This window comes from Xiphophorus maculatus, chromosome 1, assembly GCF_002775205.1.
Source record: "Xiphophorus maculatus strain JP 163 A chromosome 1, X_maculatus-5.0-male, whole genome shotgun sequence".
NCBI lineage: Eukaryota > Metazoa > Chordata > Actinopteri > Cyprinodontiformes > Poeciliidae > Xiphophorus > Xiphophorus maculatus.
The window spans coordinates 18,363,707-18,384,785 of NC_036443.1; the positions used below are offsets into that span (position 1 = coordinate 18,363,707).

Genomic DNA, 21,079 nt, shown 5'->3' on the forward strand with positions numbered 1-21,079 from the left:
TTTTACAAATTAGTCATGATAAATAAAATCTTTTTTGACAAATAAAACCCTTGTAAAGTGAAAACTGATTTCTACATAAATAATGAAAATTGAATAATAATATGTAAGATAAAATTAATATTTAGAAATATTCATCCCCTTTAAATTGACTGACCGAATTCAACAGAGGTCCAGACAATTAGTGTTAGTGTCTCACAATGTGTAGAATGGAGATCAACTGAGTGCAGTGAGTGATTGCAGTGTAAAGACACCTGTATCTGGAAGTCATTTCACTGGTTAATCGGTATTCCTGGATATTATGACAGCATGAAGACAAAAGAACAATTCAAGTAAATCAAAGAAAAACTTAGTAAGTATAGATCAAGGAATGGATATAAAAAAATCTCTTGGGCACTGAACATCCCCTGAACTTCAGTTAAATACATCATCAAGAAATAGGACTACGGTGCATGTGAATGTAAATGAATGCAGCAAAAATATAAGAAAATCCTCGAGGTCATTTTGTTTTCATCTGGAAGAGAATATTTATTTTCCATCAAGACAACACAAAGCATCCAGCTAAGGCTGGAAATGCTTTGAAGACAACAAGTGGATCAGTCAAAGCCCAGACCTCAATCTGATAGAGAATTTGTGGCAGGACGTGATTTATGGCAGCTGTTCTCCACGCAACCTGACAGAGTTTGAACAGTTTAGCGTGCAAGAATGCAGTTAGGCTTCAGTGTCTAGATATGCAATCCTGATTAAGACCTGTCCATGTTCCACACACATCATGCTGTGATTGCAGCCAAAGGTGCATACACTAAATACTGACTTGAAGGGGGTGAATATTTAAGTGCTTTTGTATATGAAATATTTTCTGTGTCTTTATTTTGTAGAAATCTGTTTTTACTCTGACATTAAAGAGTGTTTTTGCTTGTTTTTTTTTAAATCATGATTGATTTGTAAGAGCGATAATAAAGATAAACATCCAAGGAGGTGAATACTTTGCACAGCACCTCCACCTCCATATAATTATAGCACCGGTTTACTGCAATGTTTCCGAAACAGTCTGAATTAGAAAGAAAGTGTTCTTGGTGCATTATCCAAAAACGTCCTTTTGCAAGGCCCTTGTACCTGTTCTGCCTGTTTAAGCCGACCAGCTCAGGGATCCAAATTTGCAGATTGAATGATTTTGCCTTTTAAACCATCAAAGGAGAGCTAGACAAAAACATTACACTGAGTGAAAACAAGAGCTGTGGAGAAATGTCTTGATTAGTAGTGGCATTGTACTCTTAATCCAAAACAATCCAGCGTCATCCCTTTGGGCACATGTTGCATTAATTGCTGCCTCCATAGAGCCTGCAGACTCTACCATCTAATGCTCTCATCAAAGAAACAACACAGAGAACTTTATGAAATTTTTATTTAATGTTTTCCCTTCTCTTCCTTCCCCTCCCTGTGCTTTCTTCCTTTTCTCTCTTGCCACCTTTGGCTCCCTTCTCCCTCTTAGGCAGCACCACCAAACAGACAAGAAATATTTCTTTCTGCCATGTTTTTCCATGCGACTTCCTTCCTGCCCAGAAGCACTCAAGTGTCTCGTTAGTTCTCTCACAGCTAACATCACTCCTGTGTCTGCCAGGAGCAAAAACCTGATTGGAGGGGGGTAAGAAAACATAAGGTTTATAAGGTTCTTTGTAGAGCTATAAAGCCGTAGTATTATTTAGCTGCAGTGATTAGAGCTACAGAAGGCTCTAAAGGAAAGAGATGTGAGAATTTCCCCTCCCCGTGGACAGTGTACACTGAAGAGCCAAAGTTTCATCAGCAAGTTGTTACATTGCAAGAACATTGTTAGTATGATGTCCTCATTTCTTAAAAATAAAACAAAGGTTTATAGAAAGCTCTTATTTCCATAGTTTCTTCCCTGTGAAGCAATTTTTGTCTTAATTCTAACAGAGAAAGCTAACCATGACTATTCTTTCGTGCATTGATTTCCTTTAAATATGTACTGTAAAGTGTTTGCACCACTTCAACTTCCATATATTGCACATTTAAAACCAAACCAAGCAACACAAAGCACACAGGCGTGACTTCAGATTGACACATGGCTTTAATAGCGAAAAAAAAAATGTCCTGAAAAGTATGACATGCATTTGTATTCAGCATCTTTTAGTCTGGTGCCCTTCCAATGAACCTGCCTATGAGTTAATAAAATAAAAATATACAGATGTTAGGGCATTATAAAAATCAAGGAACACACCAGACACCCAGCTGATCTACTAGTTAGAATAAGCCAGTCAAAACCCCACCATAAACCTAACAGAATGTATGCCAAGACCTGAAAATGCTCACAGATTATGATCTTGACCCAGACTATAAATAAGAATGGAGAAAACTGCAGACTAACTGTGCAGAGCTGGCACACACATACCCCAAAGTACTGACTCATGGGGTCAGTACTTGAATGTAAAGTATGACTTTGTGTTGGGCTATCACATAAAATCCCAGAATATTAAATAGACGGGTGTGGCTGTAATGAGACGAATTGGTATGAATATGTTTGCAGTGCACTGTAATCAGTGATTGAAACACACACAAACACACCTCCAATACATATAGGTATAAATCACAGCACCTGATATCAGAGTCCAAAGCTTAAATAATTAAAAATCTTTAATTTCTTGGGACTTAGCACACCCTGACAGCAGGGCTGATGAAAGAAAAACAAAGGTATATTGCGAAAAGGGGGGAAAATATCACACATTAGAAACGTATAGTAAAATAAAAACATTACTACATCAGAGGGGGACAAAAACGTTCACAACAGGCCTTATAAGTAGGACCAAACACTAGATAAAAGAAAAAAACACAAGGGTTCGGTATGGGAGCTACTTAATCTGCTAGCAAGGATATTCACGTATCAGTTGGTAAACCAAAAATGCATTGTTTCCATGTAAAAATTTGTATTACAGTCTAAAATTGATCTGAGACATCAAAACTTTTTGGAAAAAAAAATTAAGCAAAAGCATACAGGCAAAACAAAAATAAAGTAAAATAAAAATAACCCTGCCCAGCCCTAGAAAACACAAACCACTGCTGGAATTTTCTAACCCTGCATGCAAGCAATATTTGGGTGGCGTTCGATATAAGAACTAAGATTTTGAAGATATAAAAGCAATGTATTTTGGATTATTACGAGTTTCTATTCCAGCAACACGTCACAGCACTTTACATTTAAAGTTATAATACCTCACCATGTAATTTAAAAGTTGTATTCATTGTATTTCCACTAGGACTAAATTATTTCACTAAAACCTATTTTTGTATATCTGTGATGCCATCGTATAATGCACTTAAAACCAAAGAGCAAAATGAAAATGCATGTGAAAAAACACTTAATGAAATTTAGGTTGATCTAGTGTTGTCACAACTAGAACTGTCAGGGAAAGGTAGAACTCTAGTGCCCCCCACTGGCCAAAATAACCGACACAAAAATTAGGGGGGAAAAAATGACCCACACAACTAATTGATGCCGACCTTCTTGGATCTGCTAGTACCCAGGATGATCTAGATTAGCCCTGTTAACTTTAGAAGTCAGAAATAAGATTTACTAGAAGGCACAAAGACACAAAGGGAGGAACATTACAATGAAGCAAACCACCATCTCTGGTTCCGTTTGACCCTACACAAGTTATCCGTTTCAGCACATCCTGGAAAATAAAATGGAAAAAACACTCCAACCAGAAACAGCATAGATTTAAACATACCCCTTTGTCTCTCTCTCTCGGCGGTTATTTTATAAGCACAGCCATTCTTGGCTAGCACATCATTTATTACTGTTGCTAGACAACATTCCCTCATAAAGTTTGTTGGCGATATTGAGCCACCTAGTGGTCGAACCCTCTCATAACATCAAGACTTCTTTTTCCCTCCTCTCAGCCCCCAACAACTTTGAAAGCTCTTGGTCGTACGACACTAGATTATTACTAAATAAATGACTGAAAAGTAGTTAAAGTGATGCAAAACGAACTACAAAGAACACAGACTCAGTAGAAGGGAAGATAAAGGATTATCACACTGGAAACACTCCAGCCCTAAATCAAACAGTACAATATGTTTCAATCACATACCATTATTTATTGATTTATTTTAAATCTTTTAGATTTTGAAGATGCAACCCAATGTGCCCTTTAAATAATAATTATCCATAGTGATTCAGTACAACCGTCCTCTGGATAGATAAATTGATGATACAGTGTGTTTTTTTTTTTGTCTTTCCAAGACAATCTCCTGCTCTCTTCTCTGGATTCCTCTTTCCCTGCTGCTACATTGTTCCTCACACTTCACTTGTCCATGAGGGAACGCTGTAAAGCCTCTTGAATCATAGTGGCCTCATCTGTGGCGTAATCCTGCAGAACACCACAAAAGAAGAAATAAAAAAACGTCACACAAGAGATTAGTTGAAAACCGAAGTCTATTGCTGATGGTGTTGTACTCACAACAAAAGTGTCATAGGAGAAAGTGTGTCTGATCTTCAGGTGCTGGAAAAAGTCAGTACTCCTGTAGTTGGGGTCTCCCCAAGGCATTGAGGCACAGATAGGACACACCTTACAAAATGAGAGCAACAAAGCAACCATAAACAATTTATTGGTCATGATTAAAGAGAAAAACAAAACTAACAAAAAGGATCACATAACTGTGGATTTCTCACCACTTGGCGTGTATCCCGTGCATGTTGGGTAGTGCAATGTTCAACTAGGCTGTCCTGATCCAGGTTCGGGCAGTTGCAGAAGGGACAGGAGAAAGTGAAGCGGTTTGGCACCGGGCTGAAGAACGGGAATAGAAATAATTCTGTGATCAGTCTTTTTACCCATGATTACAACAAACTGGAGTGTAAGGCTGAATTTCTTATGAATTCGGTTTGCCAATTAAACTAAGAAACTTCTGGGAGACAACAAAAGAGATGGTGCATAATTTTTCATGTAAAAACAAAATCCATAGTTTTCTTGACTTACATTCCCAGAGTTTCCCCAAACATTTAGCTCTTTTTAAAAAATATGTATGTATTCCCTATAAAGGGATGGCAGTCACTAGTTACATGAGAAAACTTTTATTTATGGCACAGGCATAGACCAGACAAAAAGGAAGGAATGGAAGACACACCAAAGAAACAAAAAATAGGAGTGAGGAAGGAAGAACAAGGGAAAATGTATAGACAGATAAAAAATTATATAAGAAAGAAAAGAAAGAGAGGAAGAAGAAACAGAAGGACGGACACCAAGAATACTACTGCATAAAGAGGCAATAGAAGTGAGGAACGGACACAGAATGAGACAAGGAGGATACAAGGAAGACAGGAAAGAGAAATATAGAAGGAAAGAACAATGCATGCTAGAAAGGATGGGCACAATTAATGGGCTAAAGATAAAGGCAAGAAAAGAATGACAAGGATAGAGGGCAGCATTAAAAAGGGTGAAAGAACACATTGACGGACAGAAGAAAACAAGGAAGGGCGGTAGTGAGGAAGGAAGGACTCAACAAAGAAAGTGAGATAGGGAAAGAAAGACAGGAAGAAATGCAAGGAAAGCCAAAACAGATGAAGAAAAAGAGGAAAGTAGGGAGAGGAAGAAACAGGAGTCACAGAGAATGTCATGCAAGAAGGAGAAAGAAAAGGAGACAAAAGGAAAGGGGCGATTAAAGGAAGTCAGAGAGTACGGGATGGGGAATGGAGCCTGGAAATACAAATATTTTTTTCTTAGACTATTTTCTTTTCCATACTTATCCAGACTTGGAAAATACTTCAAATCAAATTCCATACTTTTACACACAGCGAAGAAGCACCATACCCATTTAATTATACTTCTATGCTTCCAATATATTCCTTTTGTCATTTTCTATATATACTATTCATTTTTTCCTGGTAAATTGTATACTTGTGAATTGTGCTATAAAACAATCTGTTTTGTTTTATAGTATTTTTTCTTTTTTTTACCAAATGACCTAAATAAATACTTCATTGGCAACTCTATACCTCAGTAATTCTGACATAAAAAATGTATTATTTAAAGAAGCATTTTAAATAAGCAGGATACAGTAAGATTACCGGTGCTCATTAAGCTTTAAACTTGAGTCACTTGCCTGAGCCAATGCGCTTTCAAAGATGGCCACTTAACAACACCAGCAGATTATTATACAACCTCAGATAAAAAAGCAGATTTACTTTCACTTTTATTATAATGCACATTTTACATTTTTCTTTTACTGACTTGCATCTTCAACCAAAAAGGGATTTAAATGTACTAATGCTGTGTATATTTCAACTGTATGGCAAAAATACTTTTTACTATGCAATACATTCTGGAACTTCCTTGCATTAAGCTTTTTGCTTTCTTCACTCCCCAAATATTTAACTGTAAGCAAAAATACCAGTTTGTCAAGAACCTGGTTTCAAATTCCCTTTTCTCAAGTGCCAGCATTTTCTACCTCTATCTTTAAATCTCTCTTTGCATGCAGTCTACACCTAAAAAAATAAATAAATAAATCAAATTCATACCTGTAAAATACAGACTTTCAATGTGATTATTCCATGGATTAATTAAATAGCACAACTGTGCAGCAAATATGAAAATAATAATAATAATTAGTTATTATACTTGAGGTTAATAATAAGTTTCCAATAAAAACAAAAATGCAGCTTTTATTTATGGTGTCAATAAATTGACTGTAGAAAAAGAAGAGCAACAACCTCAACTATCATCAGTTTTTCTTGAAGTTTACAATCAGTTGCAATCAGTGCAATCAATAAACTGGTATTTCTGTAACATTTACATTAAATTTTCCCCACTATATCTTGACCCATCTCAACATAAAATACATGCTCATAAAATCCTACGTGAATATTTTTCACCCTTTATTTCAAGAAAAAAGAAAAAAAAAATCATAAAACAAACCAAAAAAAAAAAAGGGAAAAAGAATCAAAATACTACTTTAGCATAATGTCGATGCCTTGCCAACCAAGATAACAAAAGTTATTTTGCAATTATAGGCAAATATTTTCTATAGGTGAATATTGCCTGTTCTATCTGAATAAACAAATACTTTGCTTATTCAGTATTACCCTCTCCAACACTAAAAGTTAAAACAGTACCAGTGAGGGAATCATTTGTGCAAACAGTTTAACCGTTGGTGTTATTTATCCTATAGACATTCATGTCAATGTTTCTTCTAGGATTAAAAACAAAAAGTAATTCCAATTTATTTATTTTTTTTAAATACACCCTCATAACTTAACAGCTTACTGGAACCAGAGACATCTTATGACATAATCTCTACTGCAGTTGAGTGTGTTTGAAGTACTGTCCTTTCACACAGTTGTGATATGGCTCGGTTATAACTCCTGCTGACTGTCCTTAATACGCAGGGCAAGGAGACAGTAAATGTCTGAAAGGATATCTTACTGAATTAGAATATTATTGAACAGTTATTCAGCTAACAAACTGAAACTCATAAAGTCTTTACATGCAGTATAGTGATACATTTCAAGTGTTTACTTGTTTAATGTTGATTATGGTTTGCAGTTAATATGACATAAAATTCAGTCCTCTGGAAACTTCATACTGGACCTCTACAAATTTGGAATCTGTGTCTCTCTACCAATTTCCCAGATGCCAGGACCAAATGCAATGCTATATTTACTTTCATCCAAGAAGAGGACACTTGTGACCTTGTTTCTGGTTAAGCGCTACCCCATGTCCCAGATGCATCTGGGTGGTGACTCCAGCCACGGTCCAAGGTTTGTGAATTTACCCCCCTCCATCCTTCACAATCCTCTAAAGGCTGTGGTTATCCCTGTTGTGTGTGCAACTTTTTCTGCCATTCTAATCAATGGAGTTGCAACAGGGAATGTAGAAGTGGGTTACAACAAGACTATGCTCCTAAATTAAGGCCAGTGTATATCAGTGCAGCCCTAAATTTATTCAACCAGACAAAAGGCTATCATTAGATACAAAACATTTTCTTATTCTTCTAATTAGTGTGAAGCAGTATGATGTCCCCCCCTCCATATAACAGCAATGATTGTGCAGCATTTCCCTCACCTGATAATGGCAGGCTGACTTTGGGCAGTGCTCCTCACCCCCTCCTCAATGTACTCCTGGTATTTTGAACAAGCAGCTGTGTGGCTCCTCATCTGAGACAAACCAACCTTGTAAAGAAACAAATAACATACCACTTTGTTATGTTTATAAGAAGTCAGTCTTTGTGGTAATTAACACAATTATTACAATTTCAAACTGAACATAGAAATTGTAGTCACCAGGTGTTCTCAAATATATTTCACATGAAGCTGGCGATAGTCTTGGCTTACTCGAGTTTCAATTAAACATACCTGAACTCCACATCCCTTGCAAGCTGCCACAGACGAGTGGATGAGGGTCTCTAAATCAGCAGCTTTAGTCCAGTTGGTCACAGCTGTCCTACATACAGCACACACAGGCTTCTGTGGACGCAAACATTCTTGCAAACAGCTCTGGCAGAACCTGCCAGGAAACAGAGGAAAGAATGCGATAGTGGTGTGGTCAGAAGGAAATTACCTGAATATCATATGTTTTAGGGTTTTGTTATTCAAATCTAGCTTTTGTTTATTCTTTTATTAATAATTCAGACACTTTGTTAGCGGAGTCATTTCTTTTTTATGCTACTAACATGAGCTTTCCGTAAAACCGAAGGAAAGTACCAAACTCAAGAAAGCGCAGGGAGTTGTAGTCTTTTACAGCACTTCTATCAGTCATTGTAATGGAAAATAAGACTACATTTCCCGACTGAGGCCTCCTTCTTGATGTAAACAAAACTGAAACTGATTTAGCAGGTTTTAATGGGGTTTTCCACATAATTTTAGGACAAAGCAGAACAGCATAGTCTCGACAAAAAGCAGACGAAGGAACGCTTAACGTTTTGAGACTTTATCCAACAATGTCTTTAACGCCATCGCTTTTCTCTCATTGTTTTTAACTGCTGTCGTTGCATCGTTGGTGGTAGCAGACGTGGGATAGGGGGAGGGAGATGTAAAATTAGCACGAAATACTCACGTATGACCGCACTGTGTTGTTAGAGGAGTCTCGAAGATTTCAAGGCAAACCGGACAAACGAAATCCGACATGTCGCTGCTCCCGTCAGGGACACTCTTCCTGGGCTGTGCTGAGCTGAAACCTCCGAGCATCGCCATTTCTTTTCTTCACTGTGTTAAGTCCCCAGCAACACCAACTGTAACAAAACGTCACTGGGTTTGGGTTCTTTTTTAAGCGCGAGGGGCGGAGCTTCGGGAATTACAATCACGACAACATTACAGCAGATGTTGTACTCCTGTAAACATGTCACAACTGAAAGTAACACAGTTTAAGCTGCCAGTTTATTTATTGCCCGTAATTTAGCAGGTGACCCTCATCTAACTCATCTGCGGGTGAGATGAAATGGGTCTTGTTGATATACATTTTACATGTAATTTGGACTCTGAGTCTGTAATAAAATCTATCTACCTATATAAAAATGTATGAATTATATATATATATATAATGCATACATAAACAAGAGAAAGAATCCAAATTATAGAATTTATAATTTAATTGTAGAATTAAATTATATAGAATTAAAAGTGTTTCCTACCCCATGCATGACACTTTTGCTGAACTGGAGAGCTCTGAACTTCTGCATAGGTGAACTAAAGAGTGTTTTTGTAACTCCTTCAGCTGTTAGCATATAGCCATCACTGCTCCTAACAAACTCAATGAGTTGTAGCTTTTTCCATTTCAAATAACATTCCTGCTGGTATTTTGCACACAATTGTTTGCACAGTTTTTTCACTTTAAATAGTCCAGTATTGCTTTTTTTATTAATTGCACATTCATACTTTGTACATTTTTAAATTATCCTACTGAGCTGTACATTTCTTTGAATCGGCGTATGCTGTTTTAATAACTACAAGGGATTTTCTTATGCTATACCTTTGTCCTTACAGTTTGACATGTCAGCATGAATCTCAGCAAAAGAAATATATCCAGAAGATGTACAAGGGTGTACACAAAAAAATTGTCTTATTTGTATTTGGTAAGTCTTTTCTGACATTGGTTAAAGTTGGTGACTTTAATGCACTAATTTGTTGTAGCTCTCAAGCCCGACAAATTCCATAAACTCAGTAATTTATCTTGAAGAATTAATTTAGCACTACTGGGAAGATTATAGATATTCTGGGGCAACACAAATAATCCCCTGATTACAACCAGTGCTGATCTTCTCTCCATTTATATATTGTTTTGATCTGAGTCAATCAGAAAACCTGCCTTTTCCCATCTCACATAATCATCTCATCTCTTCGTCTTGACTGTCTTGCTACTATTATCATCAAGCTTCAGATAAAAAAGTAAATAAAATAAAGAACACTGTTGAAGCTGTTTTATTTTTGTTGAAAAAATCAGAACTATACAAATAGCCATTCAAATTCAAAAGGGAAAATAAAAAGTCTGAAATAAAAAAATAAAAACGAAATAGAACTTTTCTAGATCTCCTAATGCCGTTTTTGCTCTGAACAAGCAAAAAACATCAATAATATAGTTTGTTAGAAACTGATTTTATATTTGTGTCTCACAGTGCCCTCTCTTCCTCAGCACGTGGGTCACACGATGCTGACGCTCTGAGCGCATGCGCATTGCGATGAAGGGAATTTTCAACAGCTGAGGAGGCGTAACTAGCCAGGCTAACATTTGCTTAAGGTAAGGTACACGGGTGGCGAGGTTTCTGTTCAAAAGGCGGCGGGTTTCCCTATGAGAAGCACATTTACTGTAAATCACATAAGTTTTGTTTTATAATCTTCCTGTGTTGATAAATGACTCTCTAAACCCGATAAAGAGATCCTGGTTACGATGGAACGCCCTGCTAGCTAGGAGCAAACGTTAGCTAGGCAGCTGTGATGAAATGGGCGTTCACTGCTTCTTTTAGTTTAGGGTCTTTCTCGATTGCTATTTTCGGGGTTGAGATTGAGAATCCACGAAAAAGCTGCTGTTGTGTTTTCTCCTGGTCTTTGTATACGGCTACTGATGCTGTCGCAGTTGATATACGCAGTGAAAAGGAATGTTAACACTGCGTGCTAGCTGGCTACATGATGCTCACTGTATCTGTAATGAAACTGGTATAGCCAGCTTGCGAAAGAACGACAAGTACGTTCTTCCTTGTGGTTAACAGTCACACGATTGCAAACAGATAAACTACACATTAGAATTCCTACATTAATAACTTTGGGGATTGTAAGTGAATAGCTTCATAAAGGTAATTGCTCTTTGCCATAGCCCACATTTTCACTTGCACAAATTTAAACAAATAAGTGTGTTACTCTCTACCTTTAAATGTGCTTATCTATACTTGAACTATCCAAATCTGTGTAGCTGTTACAAACATGACGGTAATTGAATCAGTCTAGCTGTATCGGTGGTTTAACCAACATTCAGGAACCCACGCAGTGCATCTTCATCATCCCACTCATGCTACAGAGCTGTACTGCCTTACTTTTGGTCCATACAAGAGAATACTGTGGGACTTTTTTTTGTCTTCTCCTTGAAAAGATTTTAAACTGTACCTTGAAACCAATAATCAGATCAAGACTGTACCAATTGGCTCTATATTTAGACTCATATAGCATGCCTTTTCTTATTTTGATATGTGTGATAAAACTGCCTTTTTTGTAATCGTCCTTTGCGTTTTTTTTTTTTCAGTTTGGAAATTTCTGAGAAGAACCATTCAGCTAAGAATGACTTGTCCGAATGAGTGACCTCAAACTCTACAAATATTGAAGCAAAGGGACTCCATAAATCCAACTTTGAATTGCCAGAGAGCAAATCTCCTCCTTGCTGTCTGTGTGACACAGACCTATTTGTCTTGAAACAAGTTATTCTTTGAGATTAAGAAGAGATGCCCAGACAAAGACAACCATACAGGCTGCTGCCTTGCTCCGCCAACTGAAAGCTACCAAAACACAGTTTTTTGTGGTTAGAGGATGGGCTATTGAGTCTATCTGCTCCTCTCTCTCCAGAACATTGGAATTTAGTGTGTGCCAATGTGCACGGTAAATTATGCTCACCTAAAATGGTGCTTGAATGTGGCATCTCCAATCGAGGCGTGCCTGAAGAGCTGAGGGTCTCTCTGGTATCTGAATGATTGTCTGTTGCAAATAATGGATGCCAAGTTGAGAGAGGACCTGTTCCGGAGGTATGTGACGGCACTGGAAAGGCGTCCGGAGGGGGGATATACGGGAACTGGAAGTACGTTGGAGGGAGACAGAAGCAGACACAAGGACAGCGAGGCACTACTCTCCACAGCGACGGCTCTGCTCGGAGCCTATCAGCCAGATCCTGGTCAGCGATTTCGCATGGTCCGTTTCTACGAGATGGTGGAGAACTCGCTCCGATGCCAGAGAGGAGGCAACCTTAAGAGTCTGGAGAGGGCCTTTCACACTCTGGAAACCATCTGCACCAACCTCCTGCTCTTCCCTTGGAAGAAAGAGTTTCGATGTATAAAGGTGAGTGTAATTTATTGTCATAGTTTTATTATATATCACAGGTGTCATAATAAGACTTAGTATTGGAATAATACTTGTGTGAGCTACTTTTTAATAAATACCAGACAGTCATCGGGTTACACCTTTGGTAGATTCTTACCTCAAAGTTTCAGCTCAAAAAGGTTTCATGTTTCAGAGCTTTTTTTTCCCTCATAATTTTTTATGGTGATTTCTGATCACGTAAATGCATTGATTGTAACATATTTTCTTGTTTAAGTCCTTATTGTTATTTTAGTTATTGCAGATATTCCTGAGACGGTGAATCTAAAATAAAGTCAGAATAATTAGCTTTTTATTTGAATACTTGAATACTTTAAGGACTGCTAGGTTGTATCCAGAAGCTTCACTCTAAGCAAGGTTTTGGAGACTTCCCAGAAGTTCCCAGACCAGCATTTAGGGAGGAAAAGGAACTATAAACAGTTATTTTTATTTTGATTGTTGTAAAATTTTTATTTTGTCTGTATTTAGATTGTGTTTTCCTCTTGAAGGGGCACTGTAGTTGTCTTTACCCATTAGTTTCCAGAAAATTGATCAAAGTAAGGTTTTACATACTGTACATCCGTAACTTTTCGGTAATTAAAATGATTATGATTTTGCATTCTGAATGTTGAAAAGAGACACAAAAAGTATTTCATTTGTTTTTAGAACAAACTCTGGTTGCAATCAGTATCCTAAGAATTGTAAGAACCTGGAATTAGGAAATAGTTTGACGTTCTTTCTATCCTTGTATGTTTGTTTACATCTAACATTGCAAATTCAGCTCATGTATTGCAATTCAGTACTTTCCTTATTACAAATTATATCTAAAAATGTACTTAAGTGGTTTTGATTTATGAATCTTTAGATTGAGCTGTGGTCATGCTGATTTTTAGACCAATTGCATTAAGGATAAAAATCACACCATGAACTGATGTTTATTTTATATTGTGCCAGTGTTTGACAGATGTCTCTCTCTTTTAGACCTTCACAGGCCCTTATGTGTACCACCTGCAGTCTGCCATTTCTGATGCCGAACTCCGAACGCTAATGCGTACCATTGGATATACCTGTGAACATGATTCGCAATTCCGTTTGTTGGACCACCCAGGAGACAGCAGTCATCTCCGCCAGTTAGCCTTTGAGCTGTTCCTGGCTCAGGCAGAGTGTCGTCTTCTAGGGGAGGTGGTGGCTCTCGCCCGCGGTTCCGCCTCGGAGCTGGAAGCTCTGGAGCTCCGCCGGGGTTGTAGAGATGATGCAGCTGGTTGCGCTGAGGCGCTGCGCAGACGAGACAGCCTCGGGGCAGATATCGCTCGGTTGTCTGTTCGACCGTTGGATATAGAAAGGCCTCATGCCCACCACCTGAGACGAGGAAGCCGACCGTCCAAGTCTGTGGATGTTACAGATGGAGCAGGTCACTGGCACCCAGCAGTCAACAAGCCTATCCTGAAGGCATCTCTGAGTCTAAGGAAGGAGCCTCTGTTTGTGGACACAGAGGAAGACATGAAGGATGAGATCATCAGGCCCAACACCTCTGCATCTTTTTTCTCTATTGCTGCTCCACCTTCCTACAGCCCTGTTGCAGACTTTTTCCCCATGCAGTCGCCTCCTCCAGTTGACCCCTACACGTCCTACCATATGTCCTCCTTAGATGACATTGACTTGTACACAGAGAGAGGTGGTGTCGGGACGGGAGGAAGGCAAACTCCGTCTCGACCGCCATCCAGAGAGCCACGTGATGCCAGAGATGGCTGGCTTCTCAAAGCTCATGGTAGTGTGAAATGTCAGGGTTGTGGACTGGGATGCTCCACAATGACATCCTGTCAGAGGTGTGACATGATTCTTTGCTCCGCCTGCCACGATATAGATCCGTCCCCCTGTTGTGGCCTCCAGGACTACCACTCGAAATCCCCACGCCCCCTTGATGGATACATTCCTGTGAAGGAAAAGCTATCGGTCTACTCCAACGCCCAGCCTCACCCGCATCTCCATCCACACCCTCTAACCCTGACCCATTCTCATTCCCATCCCCATCCTCACCCCCAGATGTTGGAAAAACCCCTCATGCCCACCAAACTGTTTCCAAGCAAGTCAGTTGCTATGACAACACCAAAGGCAGGGAGCACGGAGCGCATAAGTATTGGGGGGTCACGATGTGGGTTTTGCAACAAGCCAGGCGCATCACACACCTGCGTAAATTGCTCTAAGGTGTCGTGTGACTCTTGCATGGGCTTGTATGCGAAAGATGTGTGCACACGAAAGAATCCTCAGCACAACTTTGTGCCCAACCATCAGCTCAACTTTAAATCTGGCACCATATCACACCTAGTGTATCGATGAAGCAGGCAGGCGGAGTAATCCCCTTCAGTACAATCCCTTAACATTTAATGTAGTTTTGCACTATTGCTTTAAGCTTGGCTTACATAGTTCATTCTCTGGTTTCTGATTTTATCTAGTGGTTTCTTCTCCAACTTGTACATTCTCACTCGCTGACAGTAGACCCATGGAATACACATACCACAGAGCCATGTCATTAACCCAGCTCTCCGCTAGGCATGGGGCGGTGTGAGATTCTCACGCTGTGATGATCTCGGGTAATGAGCAGCTCTGTCATGGTATACACACACCATGATAGAGCGCACACAGAAAATGAAAACAATAAAATGTTAAACATGATATAATCAATTAAAACAGAAGCATTAGTTCTTCCCAATGTGGCTCAAATAATGAGACATTGATCATTATAGATATCTTTACATTTATTTTTACACTTGTTAAATTTTTGAGTAGTTATTAAGTGTTGACTGTGCATAATACAATATTTTTACAATTCTGCTCTTTAGTGTAACAAAATTAGTCAGGCTATCTGCACGTGGAGCCAGCTGCTTAATGGGAATGTCACAGTGGCATCTCATTATAGGAACTTTATTATAAAATATAACTTTGAATTTACCATTGGGATTAATAAAGTATTTTGAACTGACATTTGAATTTAATATGAAGGAACAGAATGAGGCAAATGTTTTTTTTTCCTTCTTAGATTTAAAATTTCCATTTTGTAACACCGTCTTATACCTCAGTACCTATAACTGGCCCATGCCTACTCTCTGCCTTGTAAAGTTGTAAGCCTTTTCTCTATTTATTGGTTTTACCAGATGACGTGCTTTTCAGTCATCCTGTGTTGACGTTGCGCTTCCCACTGTTCTTAGTTTTTTACTCTCCGCATGGGGAAAACTGGACAAATTAGTTAAACTTCATCTCATTTTAGTCAAATCTGCCCCGATGAACATTATACACTTTGCCTAACTTCTCAGCTAAAAATTCTTCTTATATATTAATATATATACACAAGTAGACATAAGTATATATTTATGTATGAGTGTGTGTATGTATGTGTAGAAAAGACCTGAGCTTGCCTAATATTTAAAGGTAATGTTTTAGAAAACTTGAAAAATGTTGGGAAAAAAAGTAAACACACTGGAAGTCAGTAACTCTCTGTTCTCTAGGACAATGTGAGACTGTTAAATGGGCATGAGGTCTGGCATTTTCTGGATGTACATCTTACATATGTTGATATGGGGTAGAAGATATCCTGAAGAGACATATGTTCTATTTAAAATATTATGCCTTGTAAATTTACCCTGAAATATTTGTAATTTTCTTTCTTTGGATCAATTTTAAACGCTACTGTGAACTCGAGATGTTGAAGATGATTTCCATCAGACCGTTGGTGTCAGTTTCAGGCCTCGTCCCTCTCATTACTTCCCACAAACCCCACATGATTCATGATGCCTCCTCCGCAAATTAGTGACTCTTGTTCAGCTTCAAGTGGGGTCACAGGAAATCTAATGCTTGTAAACATGTCTAGTGACTAACACATGTAAAACTGTTGGTTGGTTTTCGGCAGTAGGAAGATTTATGCTCCTCAATGGTTTCTGTCTACCTCAATTCATATCAGCTTACACCCAGTTTGACATTGTGGATTAAAACTAGCCTCAATATTCAGAGGAAAAAATAAACAGAACAAAGCATTTAATTAACAAGTTGTCTGTGTTTAAAAAGTGGTGCGGTAACCTCAGAAAACCATCCAAATGTATTATAAATGGAATCAGGTTCAGATGTTTATTTAGTGAAGGAGGAATTGTGTAGAATATTCTTGTTCCAAATACTTGACTCCATTTAATAAGTAGCAAAAACAATTTTAATTTGTAATTTCTACTTTTCCTTACTTAACTGGGTTGCATTTATGTTTTTCTCTTGGTTGGATTGGCAAAAACAGAAACCACTTATGTTGCAGTTCAGCTCAGCACTGACACCGGCTCAGAGTCTCATAATAAATTTAGACTTTATTGCTTTCTATTATAGAAGTATTTAACGTTAATAGCTTTGCAAAGCAGACTTTTACTACACTACTTTTCGGGGATGCACCAATCAACGAGGTCAGACTTTAGATCTGGATACTTTTCCCTTGATGTGCTGTGAAGGATGATCGGTTGGTTAATTCAGTGTAGAAATGCATCAGCAATCAGCATGTGGCTTGATGCACTCAATAGAAATTAAAGATTGAGGGTTAATGTTTTATTTCCATTATTTTCAAAGCTACAGCTGCTGTCAATGAAGCTATTGCACATTTTATTTTTGTTGCTGTGCAGAAAAAAATTGGAAGCTGTCAGAATTTATAGGTAAAATGTCAAAAGACGGAAACACGGAATTGGCCTGGAAAAACCTTATTGGTGCATCTCTAACTGAAATCTAAAGTTTGAGCACATTTATTGCAAGTTTACATTGATTTAACTAGTTGAAGTCTTTCAGCTTGCTGTAAAACACTCGGAGCCCCTTTGCTATATCTGTTTCATAGCTGGGTGTTGGAGATATGCTGCTTCGGTTTAAACATTAGCCCATGCTTGAATGGGTCCGTGTGGTGTTTACTCTTGTTCTCCATGTAAAAAGTCTATAGTTACCAAGGGCTAATTTTCAGTCACTTCTCATAAAAAATAAAAGTTAGTCTGATTTATTTTTGACAGACTGCTTGGGCTGCTCGAGCCTTCATGTGCTGTCATGATTAACCTCTGAATGCCTTAAGACTGTATAGCTCTCTTATCATAGAATATTTTGATTTATTTGTTAATGTTGTCAGATACTATGTTTTATCAATCTGTTGTTTCAGCATTGCTATTTAATCTCCAGACTCCAAATGTAAAGTTCATTTCTGGATTTCAGAAAAAATGGATTAAAAGTACAGAAGGTTATAGATATTTTTTAAAGTGCATCTTGATTTCTTTTTTTTTTTTTTAAAGCAGAATATTGTACACCTGTACATGGGATGTGTTGTAATGACCTTGTCTGACATTGGATTCAGGAAGCAATGTCTAATTTTGAACCTTTTTGTTCCTTTCCTTAAAAGCTAAAGTCAGGTGTTGTCTTAAACATATTAAAACGGATCAAAAGGGATGTTTTGATATCAGTTTGAAGTAGATGGAAGGGTCTTTAAGAGATTTCAACTTCATCTAAACTAGTGTATCAATAAGTCTTGTGACCTTTGGGGAGATGTGCAATTTTTTTTCCATCCAATCAAGCCTTTTTAAATGTTTCAGAGTAATCGTGTTTTAGTAGCTGTTTGCAATTCATAACCAGCATCACCGAGGACTTTCAGAAGTATTGAGCCATGTGTCAAGAGTGATCGTTTTGCCAAATGAAGAACAACTCTCACTGGAGTGGAAACAAATACATTGTATGGCTTGTCTGGATGTGAAGCTAATGTAACATATAAACCTGTGATTTTTACTTTTTATTTTTTGTTAAAGTTGAGTTTTGTCTGTAGATTGTGGGCTTTTTAAGAAGCCTGTGAAGAAAATGAACATAGATGGCCACTTACACTCCATTTGATGTGGCTCTGACTGTAAACAATAGACTGATGACTTGTGTTGGTCACTACAAAGGGCTAAACAGTCTTGAGGGCTGCCTTTAGATTAGTTGGCTCTATTTCAGAAGTTTGAAAAACTGACTTTGTGGAGTTTACATTTATCAACACAAATAGCTGATTTCTGGGAAGAAATTATGATGTTATACATCAATTTCTTTAACATGATTGGTCTGACTTGCACCATAATTACTTAAGACATTGTGGAAGAAGATACTCCCTTTACCTTTTGTGTGGTTATCTTACTGGTTTTCATACAGGTGTTGTAGTTAGGCTGCCTCATTTCCATGCCTTGTTTCTGTAGCCTTTCTCCTGGCATGCTCTGTTCAGATCCATCCCCAAACACCCACCCACCTACCTTGGCACTAAGGATCATCATTGCACAATGTGTATGTGAAGGGGTATTTAACTTAGGATCAGTGTGTGGGCATAAATGGGGTAGAAAGGGAAAATAGCCAAAACTGTTAATTGGTGAATATTATATATATATATAAATATATACATATATATATGGAAAAAGAAATGTAAATGAGATTTTACAAAATAATTTGAAGAATAAAATTCTAAAAACACAAGTGTATTGCTTTGATGAAGACCTTTATTTGCATTTTGGTGTCTGTCATTCATCTTCACGTGGATATGGATTCCCTTCAGAGGTCTGTACCACAATGATTTTTCAAGAACCCATATGTTGATGGCTGTGTATATATATCAGACCTGAGCAAGTGCATCGCCAAGTAGACGAGGGAATTAAAAAAGAAACTCAAATGAAGACATGTATCTACTTAGTGTTCACCTTTATTTGACAAGAGTAAAGTCCTTTTTGCTTCATTCAGGCCTCTTGCCTCCATACCAAAAGAAAATTGGTTAGAAACAGGAAGTGGTAGTCTTCACAAATGATGAATAAATCATCATTTATTCATCATTTGTGATGAATATGTTACAATTATTGAACTGCAGTGTTAAGTTAAAGTTAAGTCTTCAGTCTGGAAAACTTAAAATGATCCAAAACATGCAAATAACTGCTTTCCTATCATAGCATAAAATATGGAAGATGAAGTCTGAAGCCTTTCAAATAGGGTATCACTGGAAAGCTCAGGATGCCCTGTTCACTGTAAATTCATGGCTAGATAGTAAATTGGTTATTGATCTACCTTTTACCCCAGCACCTTTTGCTGCAAGGTGTTTGGACTGTTCACTGCTCAATCATCCTTCACTGTTTAATTTTCCAAACTTGACCACCAGATGGCGATAGACAACAAACAAGACTTTTTTTTTGTGGAATATAAATATAGTTTGTGGAGTAGATATAGCCTTTATTGTCCCACAGGGGAGAAATTCAGATTTTACAGCAGCACTAAGACATACAGGTTCACACAAAAGATCAAAAGTAATTTAAAAAACAACATATGTATAGATGGAAGAATTACCAGAAATAGAAATATCCTTCTCATGATCCAAGAGATGTGAAACTAAGTATAATGCTTTTGTCTTAAATGTAAATAATGTGCATGTGTATTAAACATTAAAAAGACAGACTGTTTACAATACATATGAGTGCAGTACAGACCTGCAATAACAGTAATAATGTTATTTAAAAATGAGTAAAACAGACTGAATAATTGCCCAACTGCCAGTAATGGGTGTAGAATCTGACTGCTGCTGGAAGGAAGGATCTCCTGTAATTCTCCTTTGTGCATTTAGGATAATTTTATCTGCCACTGAGGGAGCTCTCCCGTTCAGCAGTAGGTTCATGCATGGAGTTGAAGACATTGTTCATCATGGATGTTATTTTACCGAGAGTCCTTCTGTCTCCCACTACCTGCACTGGGTTGAGGGGGCAACCTAGCTGGCCTTCTTTAGTTGCCTATTTAACCACTTCCTCTCAGCTGTAGATAAGCTGTGGCTCCAACATACTGCACAATAGTTAATGAAGGACTTCAGGACTGCCCCCTGTACTTCTGTGAAAATGCTGTATTCAGAAGGTAATGCATCTTATTAATGCAGATAAGTGTTTGAATGTTAAAGAGGACTGATATTCATAATTTATTATCATATATACCCCAGATAACATTGTCAAACAAACAAACAAATGTTCATCAGAATCAACAGAGAACTTGTTGTCTACTACAGTTTGGGAACTTTTACTTTCCTGTTCTACAGTGCACTGTTTTTTTTTTTTGTTTGTTTTTTTTTTCTTATGGATTACTAAAGTTAAAAAAACGTCATTATTTGCAACCTGGATCAGATAAAATCTTTTTCATATTTGCATTGCATAACATATCTTATTCTGTGCTTATGTGGGATATTTTTTTTTTACTTTAACAGAGACATTTTCGAATTTATTCATCCTTTGGATTGTCTTGCAGATGGCTCAGGGAGATTTAGCAAATAAAAACCGGAGTACGGAATGTGCCGCCAACCATAATAACACAACAAACTGGGAATCATAATGCACCTGCTTCCAGCAACTGCTTTGAATAGCAGTAAGGGTTTTCACCAATAGGGTAACAGCAGCGATGGATGTTATTGAGATCTCTGTAGGAACTGAAATGCTGAAGTAGCATGAGGAGTGTCCTTGCATCATCCTTTCCTCTGGGACATGT

The 21,079-nt window shown here is 37.8% G+C and overlaps 2 protein-coding genes across 2 annotated transcripts; one reads left to right on the forward strand and one right to left on the reverse strand.

Annotated features, from left to right (window-relative positions):
• Positions 1 to 2,631: 2,631 nt before the first annotated feature.
• rnf114 (ring finger protein 114) lies at positions 2,632 to 9,259 on the reverse strand. The gene is made up of 6 exons (XM_005801660.3): positions 9,063 to 9,259; positions 8,363 to 8,513; positions 8,073 to 8,179; positions 4,688 to 4,802; positions 4,476 to 4,583; positions 2,632 to 4,385 (listed from the first exon to the last, which is right to left on the reverse strand). The coding sequence occupies exons 1-6, from the start codon at positions 9,197 to 9,199 to the stop codon at positions 4,320 to 4,322; spliced, it is 684 nt and encodes a 227-aa protein (XP_005801717.1). The 5' UTR covers positions 9,200 to 9,259; the 3' UTR covers positions 2,632 to 4,319.
• A 1,402-nt stretch (positions 9,260 to 10,661) lies between these two features.
• spata2 (spermatogenesis associated 2) lies at positions 10,662 to 19,021 on the forward strand. Its single transcript, XM_005801661.2, has 3 exons — positions 10,662 to 10,739; positions 11,736 to 12,538; positions 13,538 to 19,021. The coding sequence occupies exons 2-3, from the start codon at positions 12,194 to 12,196 to the stop codon at positions 14,891 to 14,893; spliced, it is 1,701 nt and encodes a 566-aa protein (XP_005801718.1). The 5' UTR covers positions 10,662 to 10,739; positions 11,736 to 12,193; the 3' UTR covers positions 14,894 to 19,021.
• The last annotated feature ends 2,058 nt before the right edge of the window (positions 19,022 to 21,079 follow it).